Genomic DNA, 23,068 nt, shown 5'->3' on the forward strand with positions numbered 1-23,068 from the left:
TATGTTGTAAACCTGTGCTGTGTTTTGGTGTCTGATTAACCTTCAGACTCATGGATCTGTTGTTCAAGTGGACTTCCTGGACCAGAATTTATTGTCTCACCAGTACCTTTATTTGTCAGCAGACAGTAGAGAGACAGACAGGAAGTGAGGGGAAAGGGAGCAGGGTGTGAGCAGCTGGACTCACATTGAGTTCAAATAATAATAACTTAAAAGCTCAGCTATCAAGAAGTTGGTCCCTGCTGTTTTTAAATGCAGAGCTGTTTTGGTCTGAAAGCTTACCAACGCTTTACAACCTGCTCTCCATTATAAGTTCAGGTAATAAATGGTGTTTTATTAAAAATCTGACACTGGCCAGTCAGTGACATCCCCCTCCACCCCCAATATTTATAGTAGTCTGATAATACAGTCAGTATCATTTATCAGACATTTCTTTACCACAAAATATTTGTTTTGTTATTTTATGTGTTTATATATAAAATGAATAGTGGTCATAATACTGTATTTGGATGTTTATTATTCTCAAGTACTGTTATCAGTCGAGTTTCAGCTTAAATGTGTTCAGTAAAAGAAAGAAAGCATCGCTGACTCAGGTCAGAGGATCAATATCACACCACAACAGAATTGTGGTTCAACCGCCACACTGGTTACAGCTGTGCACACTGACACAGGACTATGTTTAATTATTAGTAGTATTATTAGTAATACTTACTGTACTATTATCTTACAGGTTTTTAGTTGTAGCTCTCCAAAACCCACACACTGCCTCAGAGGTTCTGTTGTCAAGCCAAGACAAAAACAGTCTGGCAGGAAGACACAGCACCTGATATCTGTAGTAGGTTTTGGCTTAAGGGTTGTGAAACTTCATGATATTTAATATCTCAGCGCAAAGTCCTGACTATAGGCAGCGTCAAGCTGTACCTGCCATCAGAAATTCATCTCAAAGTAACACTAGTCATCATGCAGGAATAAGAGCACCCCCTGCCACGGCAAGGAGGCAGGATTCAGCCAGTGCATGTTCATATTTGGCAGGGAAGCCAGCTGGAGAGTGTGTAACAGAACTGCCTGCATTATGAGATGTTTTCACAGCGGTGTGGGACACAGTAGGGCTGTATTAATACTGCATGGAGGGGAAAAGAGAGAGAGAGAGTGTGTGTGTGTGTGTGTGTGTGTGTGTGTGTGTATCTGTCTGTGTCGAAATGGCTGAATCATAGCCTTCAATGAAAGCTGCTTCTCTGTCCTTCAAGGCGTGACAGCTAGGATGAAGACACAGGCAGTGTGTGTGTGTGTGTGTGTGTGTGTGTGTGTGTGTGTGTGTGTGTGTGTGTGTGTGAAAATACGCATCTTCACCTGCACACATGCACATGTGTGCGTTAAAGCGTGTTTATAGCGTGGGTGAATGAAGCAGTGGATCATTAGTTTACCTGAGGTTACTGTTATATGTTGTATTATTAAGGCTGCAGGAGTGATTGTTGTCAGTCTGATCAAACAGTCTTAAATAAAGTTGTTCACAACATATTATCTAAGCCTGCTAAAGCCCTTGTGCTCCTACTTAAAATTCAGTCTTCCACAGCAACTTCCTCACTTCTATTTCCGACACAGAGCTCAGCAGCTCCCACTCATCTCCTCTGCTCTCCTCTCTCCACTTTCCTCTTCAAATGTTTTCTAGCTATGCAGTTCTCTCAGTCTTTCTCTCCATCTGTCTCTCTTGTGAGCTCTTGAACCTCCAATATTTGTCTAGAGATACTCTGCCATTCTCTCTTATCCTCTCTCTCTCTCTCTGTTACCTCTTTTGTGCTAGTAACTCGTCATTTTCCTCTCATTTATGCTCTTATTTCTTAGGAGTGTCTCCTCGTCTCTGTCATTGTTCTGACTCATGAGTCCTGTTGAGTTGTCTGTGTGAACCACAGGGCAGACTAGCCCCTTACATTTAATGAGCAATTCAAGGAGAGAGCTGAAAACATCCACCTTTTACAGTATGACAGATATTTTCTCCTGCGGCATCAAAAGTCCAGTCAAGGAAATGAACCACGCATCCATTCAACTTTGACTGTCTTAAATTAACTTCAACTGTATTAAGTATGTTTTATGTTTACAGTCTTTTTGTTCATCCTCCATCTTTTCCTTTCTCTCCCTCTCCATCTACTCTTTTACAAAGCCCTCTCATCAACACAGTGAAGATGCGCAGGGTTCAGAGGTCAACCTGGGAGCTTAGTCGACTCGCTGCCGCTGATTCACACACACACACACACACAGATCTGTTGAGCCTCACTACAACACTAAAACTCTGTCATCCATCTCACGTGTCTGATGCAGCAGATACGCTCCTGTTTTAATCAGTCAATCAGTGTTTTAATCAGGGCACCTTAACTCCTCTTATGTGGCACTGAAGCTGCTGCTCTGCTGATCACTCGGCACTTTCCGTGCAGACACAGTGTTATATCACAGTACACCAGAGCATCAAAATCTGTGGTTCAGTGGGTGTAAATATAATGTTTACTGTAAATGTGGAAAACCTTTATCATAATACAATATCTAGTCTCAGGATATAAATGATTCTTTAACTGAACCACTAATCTGAGGGGAAATATAGATAGTATATATAGTATAGTATATATATTTTACATATTTTACATACGTATACCAACGAATATCCCGACATTTCCCACAATGCTGGAGAAATCCATGACCAGTGGAAACTGTCCACTAAGTATCACTATGCACCACTATGTATTGATAATGTTGGAATTGTTCCCAGTGACGAGTGGTGCAACAAATGTCTATGAGATGACACCTGTGCTATTTGCTAATGAAGACCACATCAAAAAAAGCTGATGAGTGGATGTTTCAGTGATTATCTTGTCACAAATAATATTAAAGTGTCTAAGGACAGACGGTGTTGTAGCTGTACAAGTTCTAAGGAAAATTCATGATTTTAGGCAAAGTAAATAAAACATAAAAAAATTTAGATCATACTGTATCACAGCTATTTACTTTGCTGGAGGTTAATTACAGGAAAAGCATTAAATGTGTGGTATAAAATATAGTGCTGTAGATCTCCAGGGAGTGATAGGTAATGACATTACAGACTTTAAAACAAGCTAGAAAGACAAATAATCTTTAATCTCTAACTACTTCAACATGAGTCACACTCACATGGCATATGCCTCTCACTGAAACATGTTCTTCAGCCATCAGTGCTTTGCCACAGCCACAGCTACACCCCTCACCCCATACTCAAATTTCATAGCCACACTTACATCCACCTGTAGGCTCTGAAGTCGGCTTTGTACTTTGTTACTGCTTGTTGTATAGCATCGAAAATCCCCTCCCCTGCACCATTCCATCGTGAGATAGCTGGGTCTGCATCTGGCAACTTCTTTAACTTTCCATATCGATGATCTGACATCACAGCCATTGGCCTCAGTGATTGGTCAGATCGGGTCTGTCTTTTTTGTAAATTAATTAATGCAATTCGGGTTCAGGTTGGGGTAACCTCTAGTCAGGCCTTGGTTCCAAATATCAATACTGTATATATTCTGCATCTATATATATATGTAGATACATAGATAGATACTTTATTTATCCCCTAGGGGAAACTTATGTGTGTATATATATATATATATAAAGTCCAGGTGAGTTGTCTGACCTCTGTTTATGACCTTCGTCTATGAACATCGCCAACAGCATCCTGTGTCATAAAAACACAAGTCAGTTCCTACCGTCATGGTTGGGGTTTCCCAGCGTCCATGGCTCATCTGAGTCAAAGTGTGTGTCACCTCCGATTCCTGGCCCTGGGAAGTACGCGTGAGCCAGGAAGCCACCCTCGCCATCAAAGGGCGAGCTGTCACCATGGAAACCTGAAGCAAAGATGATGGTGATGTCCACGTCTTTCTTGGTCCTCTCCAACTCACTGTAGGGCACAGCCTCAAAGCGCAGTGGCGTCACGTTTTGCCAAACGTCAAAGGCTCGTCGAATGGCATCATGGGTCTCCTCAGCACCCACCTTGGGCGTCACGTTCTTTATACTGAAGGGACATGAGATGAAGAAAAGTTAGATTGGGAAAACACAAAGGTCTCTGTCCAACACAACCAGATCATCACGCCTCAGTAAGCTTCTCCTTCAACTGTCAGGATGAGAACATCTGTTGTAAATTGGTCTGAGAAGACACTTGGGTTCTGCGAGCGTTTGATATAAAAAAAAACACACCTCAGAGTAGCTTTTTCTTTCTTTTCTGTCCAAAGAAAGAACAGAGTCTAATCAGGCAGAATAAACAGCTCCAGCTCCTCTGAAGCTACAGATATGGTGGCACAGAAAACAACACACTCAGTTTATAACTGTTACCAACACAACAGCTGAGAAAGGAGGAAACTGCTGGATGTCAATCTCTGAGATCACACCGCTAGAAAAAAAAAAAAAACTGTCACTATCACTGTTTTCTCCACATGCTGCCATTTCACGCTCATCCTGCTCACCAACAGAGAGCTAAATGGAGCGATTTGCCAGAGGAAACAGCTGACTCCTCTCCTGCCGGCTTCAACTGGCTGCAGGTGTGGCAAGGAATTTGCCTCTGGAATTTATTTTCTAATTAAGGATTATCAACAGCCCAGTGCCTGCCGAGAGCCCCACTCTAGGTTGGGCAATCAGAAAAGTCTCTCCACTTTATTTGCTCCAAAAATATCTCAGTTCCACTCTGTCACGTTCTCTCCTGGGACAGATGGATAGGTGTAGTTTACATCATCCATTCACAAGACTCATACTGTGTAATTGTGCTGGTAGCTCAGACTCTGACCTAGGTGGAGAGTTGGTTGGCTGATGTTCAGTTGATAAGAGCAGTAAATAAAGTACAAAACAGCACAGAGCCAATTTCTGATTTTCCCTCTTCTCTCTCAGATGTTTGAAGTTGATTTAAGAATTCCCTTTTTTCCTCTATTCTTTGTTACTTTTTTCATGTTAGTTCTTAACAGTTTCTCTGTCATTTTCCATAAAAGGAATAAATATCATCAGAGCATCATGTCTTTGAGTACTGCTCCTGGGTAGGCTTCTGCAAGGCACATTTATATAATGCATATTTAAAATGCATGTGAGCTCAGATTAATTTCTGAATCAGTGAGAACGGAAGCTATGAAATATAAATAAAGTGCAGTGTTTATTGAAGATGTTCTGATTGCTGATACCAAATCACAAACTGCTCCTCTTCCTCTATTTTCTCTTCCACGACTGACTTCCTGACAGCTGAATAAAGATGTGTTTACTTTAATTACACTCACAACTTTTGGCAAAACTTTCATTTAAAGCTAATGTTTTTGTGTTTTGGCAGAGCTGAGCCCTGCAGACACACACAGGTCTCATAAAGATATAGAATTTGTGTAATTTTAAAATACAAACCCAAAGAAATGTATGTGAATGAAGAAACAGGGTTAGCAGCAGGGATGGTGGAGTCACCAGCACCGCAGAGGTAAAAGACAGAAAGTCTGCACACTTCCTGAAATCAAATTTGATGCTTTTTGAAACCTCCACAGCAGAATGAACTGGAGCTGTGTGATATGTATTTAATCTATCATCATATCAATAGGGACATCTTTACAGCACATGCACGTGTAGTAATTTGCTCCAGTATTAATGTAAGAATGTTTTAATTGTTAGCAAACCTTCTCACATGACAAATATTGAGTGTGGTGGGTAAAACAGTTGCTAATTCTACATTACACTGGTGCAGATGAGCATAAATGATCCCAAATTAAACTTTGCATAATTTTTACATTTTGCGGACAAAGCTACAGTAATTCCCACTGCCTGTGCGCGTGTGATGACATTAACAACTAACCAGAACTCTTTATCAGAGAACAAGGGTTTCACAGCAGTGAATCAATTAGTCATAACCTATGGTGGCTCAAGCTGATAGCAACAACAACCATGTTATGCCAGCTAATTTTTTAAATTTTATGATCAGATTTGTTGTGAAAAACAATGTGTGTGTCCTCAACTGTCCAACAAGAAGCATGAGCAGTAAATGCTAACATCTCAAGATGAGCACCGGCAAACCCTCAGACACAATCCTGAACATCAACTGAAGCAGTGTTGTGTGAATGCAATGGTTGTCTTTGTTGTCTTTCCTCAGATTAAAATGGAGAAGGGTCTCCTTGAGTACATGTCCTTGTCCTGCTCTGTCTGAACGGCCTTAGCCACAACTGTGGCCACTCCATTCGACTCTATTACCAAACTCACTGTGTGTGTGTCCTGTTTTATAGGTGAGACGGATAAAGAGAGAAAAACACATGCAGGGAGAAGACAAGAAAAGAAAGGATCCAACCTGCTCTGAGGCCATATCAAATATTAAACTCCATGCTGCGAGGTGATAATGATTCCGGATGCAATTCATGTGCTATAATAGTACCTGCATGCAGGGAGAACAGTAGGCATGCCAAAGCTAATTAGTGCCTCCCTACAGCAAGTACTGCATGTGGCTACATGGAAACTAGCACACGCCTGGGGAGACTACATTTGTTATACTTTCAAAATGCCAGTGTTGTTTTCCTAAGATTATTTTTTGGGCTTTAGAGTTTGAAGAAGAAAGAAGGAAGTTTTAGAGGAGACGTGAGGACATGATAAGGACTCCAGCCTGGATTCAAACCCACAACACTACAGTTTTACAGCTGTACCTCACCCAAAGAGTCACCAGGAGGAAAAATACATACAAACGAGCCATGTGTACCTGCTTACTTCAACTTCAACTCAAAAGAATAGTCAGCAGAAATATGCTTATTCACTCTCTCAGCAGCCAGATTTCTGACTAGTTAAATACTTTTAAAAAACAAGAACATTCAAAGATTCAACAACAAACCAACTCACGGGTCCAGCTTTGACGCGCTGTCCTCACTGTCCGTCCGCGTGCATAAGCTGGATCTTGGTTCTACCTCCAAATAAAGTGGCTTAGATAATCAAACTAAATGGTAGGTTTGTTTACAGCCTGTTTGTTGTAGTTTCCTTGCTATAGTGGAGTCCCCATTCACAGACACGACAAAGTTATGATAACCAATGGCCAAAAATATGAGACCAAACTTATAATAAACCAAGTTATCCTTTACGGAAATCTGCATCTTATGTTAATGAAGACGAAGTTTCCCAAAAGCAGTAAAGATACTGGTGCAGTAATGATTTATCAATATTTCCCAGCTCATTTCCTGGAAACTTTCCTCATAATTTACAAAATTATAGCTGGTATTTGTCTGTTAATTTACAAGGATATTTCCAAGAGAGGCCAATTTGGTACTAATTTGTAATTATAAGGGAAATGAAGAAAGAGTTAGTTGCTACAGTTATTGGGAGTGTGCTGGTTATATTCAGAATGTTAAGGAAAAAAAAGGGAAAAATGCTTCATAAACAGATGCCAGTATCCATCAGAGTTTCCTAGAAAGTCAAACAAATTCTTAATATGGATTCTTCATGACTTTAAGCTGCAGTTAATGACAGACAACGAGCAAGGTACTTAATAACTGTAGCAACTAACACTTATAATTATTATTATAATTATTACCAAAGTGCGTCAGTTCTTGGAACTATCGCAGTAATTTACAGATAAATTCCAGCCAGTTTTTAGGAAACCATGAGGAAAGTTTCAAGGAAATTAGCTGGAACATCAGGACCTGTAAAATAAAGTGTTACCAAGATGTGCTCCATTCTCTAACTACCTCCACTGCACTGATCTGAGATAAAAGGAGCAGCTGCAGGCACATCTGACTGCTGACTGGAGGCCAGGCACACGTCCATGTACAACACACACACACACACACACACACAAACGCACACACACGCACACACACACACACACACACACACACACACACACACACACACAGAGTGAGAATGCTCCTATCCTATTACATAACCCTAATCTGTCAAAGAGCACCCTCTGCCCTCCACTGGGGTTTCCTCCTCTCAGCTCATCTCTTTCTCAGCAGCTGCTTCTCATCCAACACTCCTCATTTCCACCCATCTACTCCTCCTCTCTTGATCACACTTGCTCATTTCCCTCTTTTCTTCAAATCTGTGCCGGCACAGATGAACCAAGTACTGACGAAACTACTTCCACCCAATCCCAGCGTCATATTTTAAAAAGAAAAATGCACAAGCATGGACATGGACAGTTCTGCCATCAGTGATATACAGTCCTACTTCATCTGTAGGTCACTGATCCACTAGATTATATTCAGCATGTAATACTGCTTATACATTTATCCTCAAGGCAGAGCAGAAATAAAAAAAAACAGGGCCACTTCTTGAGGATTATCCTGTGGAACATGGAGCTGGGGGCAGGCGACAGTATAGTCTGTATAAAATATTACAGAAACTGGGCTATAGGCCCCAATAAATCATCTGAGAAATATTATATAACCTAAGCATGTTGTCCTATACATTATTACTCATGGAGCTGCATGTCAGAAAATTTGAATTATGAAACTGATGATGCGGTGCATCTATGGCTCTTACATGTACACTCTTCTCGCATTTGTGCTGGTTTTTCTACAGTCTGAGATTTAAAGAACATGGTCTGTGCTGTGTGTAAAGGTTACAGGTTAAAGAGAAGCTGAACTTTGGCTGAACCATTGATTTTGCAATTTTCTGTCCATTATATAAGATCAAATATTGACTGTTCAGTAGTTGCTCTCTTCCTCCACAGGTGGGAAATGTGGAAATGTTCAAACAGGCTACAGAGAGGAAGTATACAGTCAATATTTCTGCCAAAATGTTACAGTTTTAAATAGCCTGTCACATCAACGGGAGATGAGGCAAGAGTTTTAAAAAAGGCAAATGTGGAGGACAAGAAAGGCGCAAGAACTGCCTGAAAAGAAGTAGCAGACCTTTTTTCTGTCTCTGCAAAGAATGTGGATCTTAATGAAAAGGTCAATGACACTGGTTAAGTCCTGAAGCCATGTTTGTGTGTACAGGCCTCTCTGTGTGTGTGTGCGTGTGTGCGTGCGTGCGTGCCTGCGTGTGTGTGTGTGGATATCAGTTGTTTCTTTGTGGCTGGTGGCCTACACTGGGTGAATCTCATTGACTGGACGTCTTCACAACTTCACAAAAGCTCCCTTGATGGGCAGCGATCGTTTGTGCATCTGGAATCTTCTGTGAATGTGGGGGTGGTTATAGGGATCGGAGCAAAGTTGGATTTTTCTGATATGCTAATTTAAAAAACTTGACAATACAAATCTTGATAAACTGAATCCACCCACCTGTATGTGATATGTTTGTGCTGCCACTTCTGCCCTGTGAGGGCATACCGCCGTTTCCTCACACTGAATTTGGACGCACCCCCTATCTGGTCAGGAACCCCACATCTGGGTTTCTTCATCCACCTACAGGAGAGTGGAGAGGGGACCACCGATCAGCACTGACGGTATCAGTATCCATCATACTAAAGGTATCATCACAGTACATTTTTATAGAGGGATATAAGCTAATGACATGATGAACAGCGGCAAACTGTAATGATGAAACACAGTCATTCATTTAAAGTTATCTGTATATTTGTATGTAGAAGACATGGATAATATACAAAACACTTACATGATAATACATGAATTCACTAAACACAAAAAATGTGATTTCTCATATTTCCCACACAGTACACAGGTATACTGACAAATTCATATATACAAAAGACACCTCACCTTATTGTGTTATCGCTACATCAACAAAGAGAAGCAGAGGGGAAACAAACAGGCAGACAGTTAGCTTTTCACACTCACTCAGTTTCAGCCCAGTAGTTGGACAGATGTTAGTCTGCTTTCACATCACCAGCCACCACACTACCATGTTACAGTTCAGTGACCAATTTAAGCTCAGTGCTATTTGTAGCAGGGATGGTATTTCAATATTGGGGACAAATGTCAGTTAACACTGTGATAGTGATCTGCAGGTAACAAGACATCTTGGTAAACAGGGTAAAACCTGGATTCCATTTGGCTTAAAAACATTAATATCATCAGGTTTTTATCACCTCATAATTAGATGTATAATCTTCTCATGTTCAGGTGGTTTCATCCTTCTCTATATCCCTTTCAGATGGAGTCAAGAGAAAGCAGACCTTGTCCCTGCTCTACTTTCTCCTCCACTGAGTATCAGTACTTTGGCATTTTGCAGCCTTTGTTCTTACAGCAGAGGTGTACTCTGGATAAAAGGCCCCTTTGATCAAATTAAAAACGCCCCACTTAAGCCATGTCAGGGTAACTTTGTGTCTGCGTAAAGAAAGCTAAACAGGGGCCGAGTGAAAGTCTCAGACACCATTTTTTCTCCATTTTCACAGATCTAAATAATAAAATGCAATGAATAACTATAACAATATTAGCTCTTCTTTTTCCACTGCTTCTCAGTTTACTGTTGTTCATTCCTCATGTAAAGCATGTATCTGTGCCTTAGTGACTTCAATTTTCATCTTGTAGTCTTTATCAGATGATGGAAACCAAGCATTGATAAAAGCAACAGTATATGTGGTGCCTAAATCAGCCTATTTGGCTGACATTTTGGTATTTCAATAATTCATCTTATGAAAAAGTCACTTGTTTGAAAGTCTATCAACTAAATTCCCAAAGTTACATGCACAAAACATTGTTAATTTATCCACACTAATGACTGACATGCAAGCCAACACAAGAAATGAATATTTAAACTGAGATATATGTGCATTCAACTAGATTAATTGAATCTGGTTCAGATTTGATAAATTCACCCATTATTTTCTTACTGTTTGAAGAAACGCATCATGAGGTGAACACAGCTCATACAGTGGCATCTTTAAAGGTGTGACTCACTCTATAGTGTTGCTGTCCAGAGTCCCTGTGACATTGAGGCCGTAGCGGCGCTGCATGGCAGCGATAGCGGACTGCATGACTCGGGCAGAACGCAGCACTGACATTCTGGGGTCTGCAGCAGGGAGGTAGCCATACCTCTGGAGCCATGCCTACAAACAGAAACATGAAGACAGAGAGAAAACACTTAGATGTTAGAGCACTTTGTTTCCAGCTCAGAGGACGATGACACAAAAGTTCAACATTGTGGAAAAGAGTTAGATGAGAAGACCAAAAACACTTTCATGTCTTTACAATTAATATTAAATATATTGTCTAGCTATGGTAAGGTAACAAAATCTGATTATCAGCATCTTAAGATGTAAGAACATCTGATAGAGCCGACACGACGGAGGAGTAACTGGTTTTCCCAGTCTGACTTCACATGTCACTTTCTCCTTAAAGGATCATGAATGTTACTGAACAAAGACACTCAGGACTCTCCTGGATCATGTAAACACCTTGTATGTTTATGTTGTGGCCTCCACCCATGGGCCTTGTTTGCCTGGGAGGAGGTGGCAAAGGTGTGACTCAGAGTGGGAGTGAATCTAAAACTCTTTGTTGTTACAGTTGTTAACTAAACGCGTCTCCGCAGCTACTGAACTTTGTCAAAACTGATGCTGAATTTAACAGTGAATTGATTTAACCTGCAGATTCTGTATTCACTGTTCTCAACAACAAAATCTTCAGCTCTCGCCGCTGTCAGCGGCTCACATAACAAAGAAATTTAAGCCCTGTGATTGGATAGTTCTTGCCTTAATACACCTTGGGAATCATAGTTAATTTCTCCCTTTAAGGTTTGTTTTGTCCACAAGCTTGTAGCTTTGACTTTCTATCAAAGGAGCAGATATATTGTACTGCAGTTGTTAATCCTTTGAATTGATAATTGAAGCAGGAGAGTTTCATGTTGGTCCAGACTCTTGAGTCACCAACATTGTCTATGGGAAGCAGGAGTGTCTGGAATAACTCCTCATATTTCACAGCTGTTAACAGCCTCCATTGATTGCATTGTTTGAATAAGCACCTTTTATTTTTTATAACTCATCTTGAGTTGCTCTTATAAAAATGTTTTTAATGCTGCTCTCTTTTCATGTTTTTTATGATTTTATGTCACAAATATTGTGCCCTGTGTATAACGTGCCTTTTGTTGTTTTTAATGTGACCTGCATCCTGATCTATGGAGTATGATATTTCGCTTCCATGTATCATGAAATGAATATTATGGTAGTGACAAATAAATCTGATTCTGATTCTGATTCACAGTGACGACAAAACACCAAGAAACAGTGGAGCACATAACAGTAAAACCACAACTTTTTTCATTTTCATTTTTTATTGGTTTATGTACTAATTTAAGAAACAAGATTTGACATGCTAATACGTGATTAATATGTCAAACATTTGGACATAGCTAAGTTAGCTGTTATGCTAAGTTACACTATTAAGCTACTGGCTGCAACTTCTTATTTAGCATACAGACATGAGAGGTATCGGTTTTATCTAAATCTGAGCAAAAAAAAAAAAAAAAGGCAAAGAAGCAAAATCAAACTATTCCTTTGAATGTGAGGTGGAAAAGCAGTGAACAGTTTGATTTACTGGACCAGATTTTAAAAATGTGTATGGGACAATGTTTTTCTTTCAACACCTGCCACTTAAGTTCCTCACAGCAAGGTACTTACCCACACCTGGTCTGGTGAGCGGCTCAGAGCCCATAGTACCAGAGTGTGAGGTCGCAGGTCACCAGATGTGAATTTATAGTTTTGTATTTTTGCATGAGGAGAAGATACACTCAGCAAAATTTCCCTGAGTAAATGAGGGTAAACTACTTTCTGTTCTATACACCATTTAAAAGTCATCAAGAAACAACTTCATATGAGTGCCAAAGAGACATACAGAAAAAGTAACACACTGAAAGACACTTTTTCCCCCAGACATTTGTGTAAGGAAATGGGCATGAGCAGAAAGAGAGAAATCTCTATAGCACTGCACAGAGCAGAATGTCATCTGTTATCATGTCATTTGGCTTGTCAGTGAAAAGGCTTTAGTGTAATGGAGCTTTCAGAGTCTGTATAAAATCCTGCCAGGAGGAATCACAGCTCAGGTCTTTGGACCAGGCAGAAGAGGGATCGGCCGGGCTTTCCCACACGAGAGGCTTTAAGGATTTGGATAGTCCCAGCCTGTCTGTATCCTCTCAGTCTTTATCATAAAAATGGTAAACACATTCACCAACTGCTGAATTTAGCAACTCAAAGCTAACCATTAAAAACCACAAAGAGAGCAAAATTGTACTGTTTCAAGTGTAGAGGAAAGACACGAAAACATCGGCCTACAATCTCAAAGAGCCAATGAACTCCGAGCCGTAAGCCTGCATGTCTGCCTCAGACCTTATCATTCGAGCTGCTTTAGTCATGATGGAGGCCTGCTGTTCAGGTTCGCACATGCACACTGATAGTGAAATTCACTGAACATGGAGGGAATCATGGTGTGAGAGTGAGCAGAGAGAACACAATGAAAGGTAAACCATTACCCAGTGCTTGAACAAATGTGAGTTTACATCTTCTGCTACAGTGAGTGAGCCTCGCGTTCAGCTCAAAGCAGGAACAATCAGATCTACAGAGAACCTGCTGGACAATCTTTTTCATAAAAAAAAGAGGCCTGGTGCAGCTGTATGAGATGGCAACCTTCACTACTTTTAGTTGTGGGAGTGATACTCAGATAACATTCAAGTGGAGGAAGTTTAAGAATAATGTTTCACTCCTGGCAGTGTCTACATGTAGTAGAGGGAAGCACAGGCCCCTGAACACTGTACTGAGTGTGCAGTGGCCAGTGAGTGCCAGAACCCAGCACTCAGGGCTGAACAAGAGTAAATAATAAAATACACTCTCATTGTTTATTTATGTATTATTATTTAGACATTTTAATTGATAAGAAAACTAAATGGGATTCAAAACAACTGCGATACTATATGTAATGTGGGGACATTTTGAGTGAATATGATGGTAAAAGAAGAATCATTCAGTTCATTCACTGAACTGTAACGTCACTTGTAAGACCAGAAAAAAAGACTGCTACTTTTAAAGAAATAGCTTAACACTAACAAAAGCTTGATGTCATGCATGTCCAATAAATATTTTCCTAGAAAGCAAGTGGAAAAGACTGATGCAAGTTATGGTACCTGGAGACTGTTGAACTGGTACATTTACTGTCAGTTCTTCAATCAGAGCACAGCAAGGCAACTCAACATACAGAAATCGAATTGTCTACAGGCAAGCAAACTATTCAGCCTAGACTGAGAAGTTTCTCAATAGTATTTCAAAATTAATAATTAATGACATAGTATTTACTTGGATTTCATTTAGTGAAACCATCAATGTCTGCTTACAAACTCAGCACAACTAACACAAACCAAATGTTATCTCAGAGCTTTGTCTCCGTTTTTCTGAGGAGAAAATGAAAACAGTTCTTTCAAGGAAACATCCTCATAAAGCATAAATAAATTGGAGACTCATAAAACAAAGTCTAACCAATATAAATCAATATTACAATAATGAAATGCTAGTGAAAGTGAAGTGAAAGATAAAAGTATTCAGGTTATTTGTATTTGACACTTTTCTTTATAAGTCCACAGTCATGCTGTTGTCATGATGAAAAAGAGGAACCTCTATAAGAACCAGACCATCTCTCTGCAGTTTACCTGTCCTGTGAGTGGCACAATGATGCTCTGTCAAAATGGAGTCAAAATGTTATGCAGTTGTCATGATTCACTTTTCTTCAGACCTCTTTGCATGCTTGCGCTTGGGCTTCCTCCTCCACCTTTTCCCTCCTTCATCATCTTAAATGTTTTATCCTTCTCTGTCGGGTGCTCTGTATCTATGTCATAGTCTATCTGCCTATCCTTCATACACAGCGAGTGGGTCATAATGTTATGATGTGCGTCAGGTATTTACGCTGTGAATACAGCTCTGGGGAGAGAGGTGCAGGGGTGAGATTTCCCATTCAGATGCATCAGTACTCCATTAATAAAAGGCCTAGATTTAAACATTACATGAAGTAAAACACAATTTCCCTGCTGAATCTAAATGAAGTATAGAATCTGGTCCACAACAGTGAGATAGTTTACCAGATTACCAGGGACAACATCCCACCTCCCCCCGTAATGTTAATCTATCGGCTACACACATGCAAATCAACAAATCTCTCTCTGAAACACACTCATGTCCTCCACTGTAATGTGGCAAAGTTTAGTGATCTGTTTAAGGTAAACTGACAATGAGGTTCTGAAAGTACAAACTATGATTTAGGTTTGAAATGCTGATGATTGACTGACCCTTGGTTACACCCTGCCAGCTCTGCTCTGAGTTATTTTTGAGCTGCCTGAGTTTCAGATCTTTCCGCTGTTAAAACAGCATCATAAGTCCCAGGATGCAAAGCAGAGAGGGCACCTGTTAATGTCTGCTTAAGTGTGTGGTGCCTGGGAAAGGCATGCATATTAAATCTTTGCAACACTGCAAACATTATAGCAGTTTTATTACATTCTAATCTACATATATACATTAGACATTCACACAACTCATTCAAATATCATTAATCAGCAGGTATCATACACACTTTTCTTTCTGCAATGTTTCCTCTTCCCACATCTTCTCTTTGTACTGCTGATATTTTCCTCCTTATGTCAACTTTCCTTTTTCTTGTCCTGCAATCATCTGTCCTCTCCCATGCCCCTCCCTCACGTCTTCTCTCTGACACTGGAGCTTTCTTATTGTAACCACGTTTGGCCTGTCCTCTAACCACTGCCCCGGTGATTTCCCTGCCGGGAAAAAAAAGATATTTATGAAAAAGAATACAGTTTAGACGTGGCACTGCATATTTAGCCAAACAGAAATCCAAATGCAATGAGGCGGTTTTCCCCCTGCAGTGTTTAAAGAAGTAGAGAAACATTTCAATTCAACACAAGATTCACTAAGTCTGATGGATCCTCTAGACCTATGTGTTCTTCATCATCAACTATTAGCTGATAAACAAAACATTACTTCCCGGCTATTTTGATAATCACTTCATTGTTTTAGTCATATTTGAAGTGCGAACATTCACTGGTTCCAGCTTCTCAGATGCGAGGATGCGATGCTTCTCTTCATCATATGACTGTCTACTGAATATCTGTGGTTTCTGGACAAAACAAGACATTTGAAAAAATCTCCTTTGACTAGGGTAAATTATAACGGGCATTTTTTTCTGTTACAGAACAAACTATTCATCAAGAAAATAATCGGTAGATGAAAACATTCATTAGTTGCAGCTCTAACTAAGACACTGCAGACATATGGAAACTGTCAATTTGTTTAAAACTAATTTGAATTTAGAGCTTTTACATTATTGTGCATATTGAACTGCCAGGTTGTCACAGGAAGATAATGTAGTCTGCAGTGTTTAGACCATTTTTCTGAACAAAAGGTACATGAAATGTGTTTTTGCAGTATGAGCTACAACTATTATGTAAATGGGATGCTGCAAAAGAAAAGAAAATAGGGTGGTCATCTTAAGAGGTGGGAAGAAAGAAAAAGAAAGAGGAAGCAGAGGCTGTTGTTAGATGAGTCTGTCACTCAGACATTAACAGGATATTGGACAGTGGTGAAGCGCTGTGCAGTGTCTCATAAGAGAAGGAGAACCAGAGAAGGAGGTGGGATATGGAGGGTGTAGCTGTCACACTGCTTTTCTATATATACAGCACTGCAGGGAAAACAGCAAGACAGCACAAAAAGTGAATATACTGTAGGAGCAGAGAGCAGGCAGTAATTACAGTGAAACTTTTTAAACTAACAAACACAGTCGACTGAGTTTCTTCTGCAACACTAATCAGGATGTAGCTGTTGATCCTGGAACTGACGTCTATGTTTGGTTCATGCAGAAATCACAGACACATGTGATATATACTCGGCCATGTTGATTGTATATGATTCTCTGTTTAAAGAATATAAAATGGTTTGCCTCATATCTCCCTGGAAGGGTTCAATGATCATTTGTAAAAAACACTCTAAAATAAATTGAGGGGTTCCCCAGGGATCAATTTTAGGACCACTCATTTTTAACCAGGAGGTGTCATGAGGAGGCTCCTTTAACTAAAAATGTAAAATATTGCTATTGTGTTGCTCTCTTATCTGGTCCAAATAAAAATGTTATAAACCAGTTACAGATGAATCTGCTGAAGGAGAGAACACGATATACCTGTTCTACAGTCCTAACACTGACTGTCAGTTTTGGTATTGATTTAAAATTCTTTTTTGATGTTAAAGCATTTCATGGTTGTTACATACATTTTTCCTTTATCTTTTTCTGGTGGGTCCAGTTGTTCAGTTTTTGCAGCTTTATGCAACTCTTGATTCATGTAATTATGTTAGACCTCTTTGGGTAACGATTTCCCTCTGGGTCGTAACGATGGTCTTGCAGCACCAGGTAAGGAAATTTTAAGCTTTTATGATTTGAGAGCAGCTCAAAATGTTGATAGCTTTAAACCTTAATCCTCTTTAGCTTGAATCAGAATGTTTTACTGCCATTTTTTAATCTTTTATTTTATTGTACTCATTCTTTTTGTCAGTCTTTTATCTGTTTTTTTGTTTGTTTGTTTTTTACTTTCCACTATTTTTAATTCTTATTATCTATTTTCATATATTCTTAATATTATTATATATTAGCAGTTTGTCAGTCATCTATAAACAATTTTGAATGGCACCAAACTGTACACACTTACATTAAGTTTGGGGACTCGTGAGAGGCTGGATCCTATATTTCCCACAAGGTAAATGTCCTTGTCATCTCCTTCAGCTTTCTCCTAGGAATTTGTAGTTTTCCAACATTTTTCTGTCAGTTTGCACAGTAACAAAAAAGAAGGCTGGCCTCGTCATACCAACTTGTAAAGACTGAATGAGTCATCAATGAAGTGATTGATGCCATTTGTTTTGAAAAACAAATTACTTTGCAGGACTCCACTGAAACATGGGCTTCAACACTATCCACTGTAATGCAGTGTCATGACCATTTATCATTATTATTACAAAAACTGCATCTATTACTAAATAAATGAATAATATACATTCATAGTAAAAGAAACAAGTGAAGCACCATGATTTCTGTTTCATTTCATTTCAAAGTTGTTCATTCATTCAGGCAAATACTCTATATCTCAGCAACACTGCTCAGACTACTTCAGGGCATTTCACAGAACTATGATGACTTTGCTTCTGTTTGCACTTTCTTATAAACTTGTGTCTTTCTTCAGTTCATTAGTCACACTGAAGATCTAAAACAGTTCACGGTCAGACACACAAAGGCTGCTACAGAATCAAAACAAATACGCTCCAGCAGGAGTCAAAGAGAAGCATGAGCTTAAGGCTCAAACACATGAAAACTGCGGAAGTTTGCCAAAACTGCACCCAAGTCATCTCGCCAAAATGTGTAGATCATGTATAATATGGGCTCATACATTGTTAGTATTCAGTATTCAAAAACTAGAAGGAGCTAGAGTTACAGCGAGAGTCAGTGTTGTCGTACAAGTTTTCAGAAGTAGTAGAGGACATGCTGATAGACAGCCACTGATGTTTTCAAACGTAACACAGCAGATATTACCACTGCCTGTAATACAGCACACAGCTGACGGCTCAGGTGTGTTTCTCTGCTTTCAGCACAGTGACCCACCTTCTTCTTTTAATCCTAGACAGAGGAGTAAATCCCAAAGATGTTTTTCTGAATCAGGGCTGAGCTCTTTGCTTTTCTTTCTCTTTTCTGTCTTTATCCTCCCTCTCTGCTGCTCTCCTATTATTCTCATTGAGTCACTCTCTCTCTGATCTATGGTTCCTGGTGTTCTGCCGATGTGAGGAGCAGGAGGCTCCAGCTCATCAGCCTCCTTATTCAATACGACTGGATAACAAGGTAGCTTGTAAGCAAAGATGACGCTGTTCAATACGGCTGCTATGTGGACTCCATATTGGCGCATTTTAGCTCTTTCTCAGCACACAGTCAAAGTCAAAAACTGGAATTATAGTCACAGGCTGAAAAAAACAAAAACTGGAGAACAGCATTAAATGAATGCTTTGATGTATTTGTTGTCTTTGCACAAGTTATATTATAAGATTGGCATGATTCTAGCTGTTATGAATATGAAGCTAAGTCTTTATGCTAAGCTTAGCTTAGCATAAAGACTGGGAGCAGCTAGCCATGCTTATTTCAAGCTTTCAATATGTGAGTTTTATCAATCTTCTCATCTATGAAGTGGAATTTCCCAAAATTTAAACTGATAACTACACTGAATCTGCAGTAAAGATAACAACAACAATCAGTTAGACCCTGTTTAGACAGAGGACATGTCGAATATTGTGGAAAAACATGAAACTGTCATGATGAAAATGTTTCTAGTTTAAGCAGAAATAATTTTGCCACATTTGTTTGTTCAATTCAGACTTTTACCGCAACTCTGACACAGACCAGAAATCAACTGATTTAAAGCAGCTCCTTGTGTGTAAGCTGATAGTCATGTTAGAAAAATATGGACCACTTCCTGAAAGAGTAAAGGGGTATACTGAGGTCAAAGTTGTCCAGAAATCAAGGCGCTCTTGAAGTGGAAAAATAAGGAGTCCACTAGCGTGGTGGCTGAAATGTCTGACATGCATCGGGCCCATTTCTGGGTTCTCCACACTTGATTTCACTGCACTTTGAAGTAGATCTCTCTCACGCTCCTTAAGCCTCAGCTCTAAGCTCTACACTCTTCTTTACAGAGAACATTTCTTTTTCACCTGTCACATGGAGGAAAAAAAAAAAAAAAATTTGTTTGTTGGTTTAAAATGTAGGCCTTCATAGCTGCTCTAAAAGAGAGAGGGGGAGAAATACAATTTTCTTTTTGCTGAGGCTCTCATCAAGTTACATTTAAAACATTTCAGGAACAGAATAGTTTCCAACAAAGCCAGAAGCAAACGTAGCTAAGTCATGTCACGTAAACTCAGCCTGTGTTATCAGCAAACAGACATTAAGGATTGGTGTGACCAGGATTTTATCTACACTACTGCTTCTATTGGTTCTTTATTATTACTGTGCAAGAAAAATGACAGACTCAGAACAGGACTGGATTTTATTCTTATTTTTTATTCAACAAAATATTGTTTCAGTTACAGTAACAGTGATGTTTAGAAAAAGTGTAATCCTTCCTGAAAATCAATCATATCAATCATAGAGTGAGTATTGAGTGAATTTAAAAAGAAAGTTTAACAGTCACTGTCAAGTCTGTTATCCTCCCTCTTACTGCTGATGTTGATTCATTGTTGGCCAGGTAAGATGGTGGTGGTGGTGGTGGTGGGGGGGCTGACAGAATTTAATATACAAGACTAATTAAGGCTAAACAGCTAGAATACAGAAAGTCAGCTTTAGTTTTAGCTTGGTCATAACAATTTGCTTTTAGCCTAACAAGCTCATTACAGCTAAAACAGTGACGGTGAATGGAGGCTGAGGGCAAAGCTGGAAATATTGATTTTCTTCAGATGTGTGTTTGTTGAACAGGTGCTCTGATAAATTAGTCTCATTAGCTTTTTACTCACAAAGGTTTTATTGCACTTACAGTAATGAGCATCGATGTAACTTAGCTCACTGTAACATGGTGTGACTTCCCTGGTGTGTGGTTGTGTGTGCGTGCGTGTGTGTTGGACACTGATCAACTAATTTTATTCCCTGGCTTTTTCTAGTACTGATAAAAGAACCAGCAAGGTTGTCAGCCCTAGGCACTACACATGAGCAAATTAACATGCATCTTCATTGCCCACTGAAATAGGGGCAAGTACTGGATTGACTCAGACGCCTTGTCTTCTGATAGATGCCTCACACAAGCACTGAAGTGAGGTGAAGTGGCAGCGTTCATGTCCCCGGACCACCCCTCCTCCAGCCAGCCTGTCTTGCCACCTGAAGAGCAGAAGGTGGGCTAATTAGCCTATGGGTGCCATCAAAAGGCCAACCTGCGAGGCGGTGTAATCACTCTATTATGGATGAGACGTGCCTCAGGAAACCCAGTCGGCATGGCAACACGCTGACAGCGTGCAGTGGCTGATGAGCTGAACGGAGTTTGGCCCCCTCAGGTTACAGGGACCATATCCAAAGGTGCTGCAGATAATGTGATCAGATAAACCGTTGATGGAGAGCAGTGGACAGGGCAGGTTAACTTGTACTTTTGATTAGACTGACTCTAAAAGTGGCTCAAAATTTAAGGAGAAGCCACAGAGTGTAAAAGTAACAGCAGGGGCCTCAACAGTTCAGTAAATTGTGTTTGGAAATGCTGACAAACTTTTATTCTTTCACCAACTTTAGGACAATAAGACTTTTTTAGAAACCATAAAAACCATAAATTTAGTCTAGTAGACTTTCGGAACTGGCTTTAGTGACCATTTTTCTGCCATGCTCCATGCTCCAACTTCCTCGGCCACTCAGTCTGCTAAGTGCCTCAGTTTTGACTCGAGTTCCACTGAATTAGATTCAGGTTTGTAGTGAAAAGCCGACAGTTCTCACAGTTTGAGAACGCAGGGAGATGTTGAATGAGGATTTATTTGAAGACAGATTAAAACATCACAGCAGGTGATTCTTGTTGACAGTTACATCTCAGCTGTTCCATGTTGTATTCCTACTAATCTGACACTAACTGTTACATGTTACCAAGCAGTAGGATACAGTGGCGGCTGCTGGTCTTATAATGAGGGGAAGATCATTTTCGGCCTACATCATAAAATGTGTCCGTTTATTTATCGCAGATAAATTTATAAATCGCAGAGTGACAGAAGAGAGTCGCCAAACACAACGCTAGTCATTTTTAACAAAGACAAAGTCGCTGAGGATCAGTAACGTCTCCAGATCAACTCCGAACAACGGAATTAAAAACTTGAAAAATGCTCCGGTGGATGCTTATACTTCAAGATTGCTGATTCGCTGATTTCGCTGTCAATCAAAAAGGGACTCAGCCTCAGACAGATCATCCAATCATCATGCAAAAGCCGAGCGTCCGGGCCAGCACACTGTCCCATAGACCCCCAGAGACGCTGAGCGTCCGATGGGCAGGACAAAGCCCAGCATTTATCCAATGACCGTCTAGTTTCGCTGCAGTGGAACAACCCACTCTATGCTTCCCCAATGAAGTCAGTAGATGCTCGGCATCCACACTGTGTAAAGCTCTGTGGCGCTGCGGGGATGAATGAGAAGGAAGTCGTGTCGGTTACCTGTGATAAGTAGCTGATTCTGAACAAAAGATGAACGTGTTCTAGCGCATATTTAGTCAATGAAATGTTCACACAACACACAACAGTACATATTTGACCACTTATTTTGTTGACATTTTAGGGGAAGCTGAGCTTCCCTTGCAGTCTTAGAGCAATCGCCACTGGTAGGATATAACAGAGTCAAAGTCTGGATTCAGTCCAAAGTTTACATCTACATCTTACTAGCACCATGTCCTTCCTATAGAACATATGATGACAACATAAACAGTAGAAAGAAAATACTAATATGAGCTTGAGTGGCTCTTACTCTGGCCCATATCCATTTCTGTGACAACACACACATACACTCAGCCAAGTCCTGTCACACACACAGCTACGCTGAAAGGAATCAAACTCAGACTGTTCTACAAAATTTCTGAATGCTTGTGATCAGAGCAGGTTTGGCACAGACGTCAATGAATGTTTCATCTGGAGAGTGGAGAGTGTTGACGAGCCTGAGCTACACACAGGTTTATTAGCTTGTATATTGAACAGTATCACTCAGTCACACACACTGTTGCTGCAGGTTTACAGGACTTTTCAAATACAAACAAATGTTAAATTAATGCAGGCTTTGGTTCTTCTTGGACCTGGATGTTTCAAACCGAATAAAGGTTTTATTTATTATTTTTTAAAAACAACCTCCAGTTATAATGGATATAATATGAAAAGAGCTTCATAATGCTTATGATGATGATTTTTGGGAGAATTGTTTCAGGTTTCTGGAGCAATAAATATGAGATATTGCTGTACACTATATATATACACATATAGAATGAATAAAAGAATAAACCCATCAGCTCTTAATATTGCTACTTGAGCCTCTTTTGTCCTAAACTCATGATAAACATGGCTGAAATATTGTGGTATATTTATCCTCAAAATCAAACACCATGTTTTACTTGTATGGAATAAGCAGATGACCACTGGGTGCTGGTGGGCTTG

At 39.9% G+C, this 23,068-nt stretch overlaps 1 protein-coding gene across 4 annotated transcripts in view; it reads right to left on the reverse strand.

The window, feature by feature from the left end:
• Positions 1-23,068, reverse strand: part of LOC130161112 (matrix metalloproteinase-16-like) — an 80,728-nt gene that overhangs the window by 48,516 nt on the left and 9,144 nt on the right. For 2 of the 4 annotated variants that reach the window (XM_056364111.1, XM_056364114.1), the window contains exons 2-5: positions 10,809-10,957; positions 9,669-9,683; positions 9,231-9,353; positions 3,720-4,024 (exon numbers count right to left, since the gene is read on the reverse strand). In XM_056364111.1, the coding sequence (XP_056220086.1) occupies positions 3,720-4,024; positions 9,231-9,353; positions 9,669-9,683; positions 10,809-10,957 (592 nt within the window). Of the gene's footprint in view, positions 1-3,719; positions 4,025-9,230; positions 9,354-9,668; positions 9,684-10,808; positions 10,958-15,452; positions 15,655-23,068 lie in introns of all 4 variants that reach the window. The other 2 variants (XM_056364113.1, XM_056364112.1) reach the window with 2 other exon arrangements.

Source organism: Seriola aureovittata, chromosome 20, assembly GCF_021018895.1.
Source record: "Seriola aureovittata isolate HTS-2021-v1 ecotype China chromosome 20, ASM2101889v1, whole genome shotgun sequence".
In the NCBI taxonomy this organism is placed as follows: Eukaryota; Metazoa; Chordata; class Actinopteri; order Carangiformes; family Carangidae; genus Seriola; species Seriola aureovittata.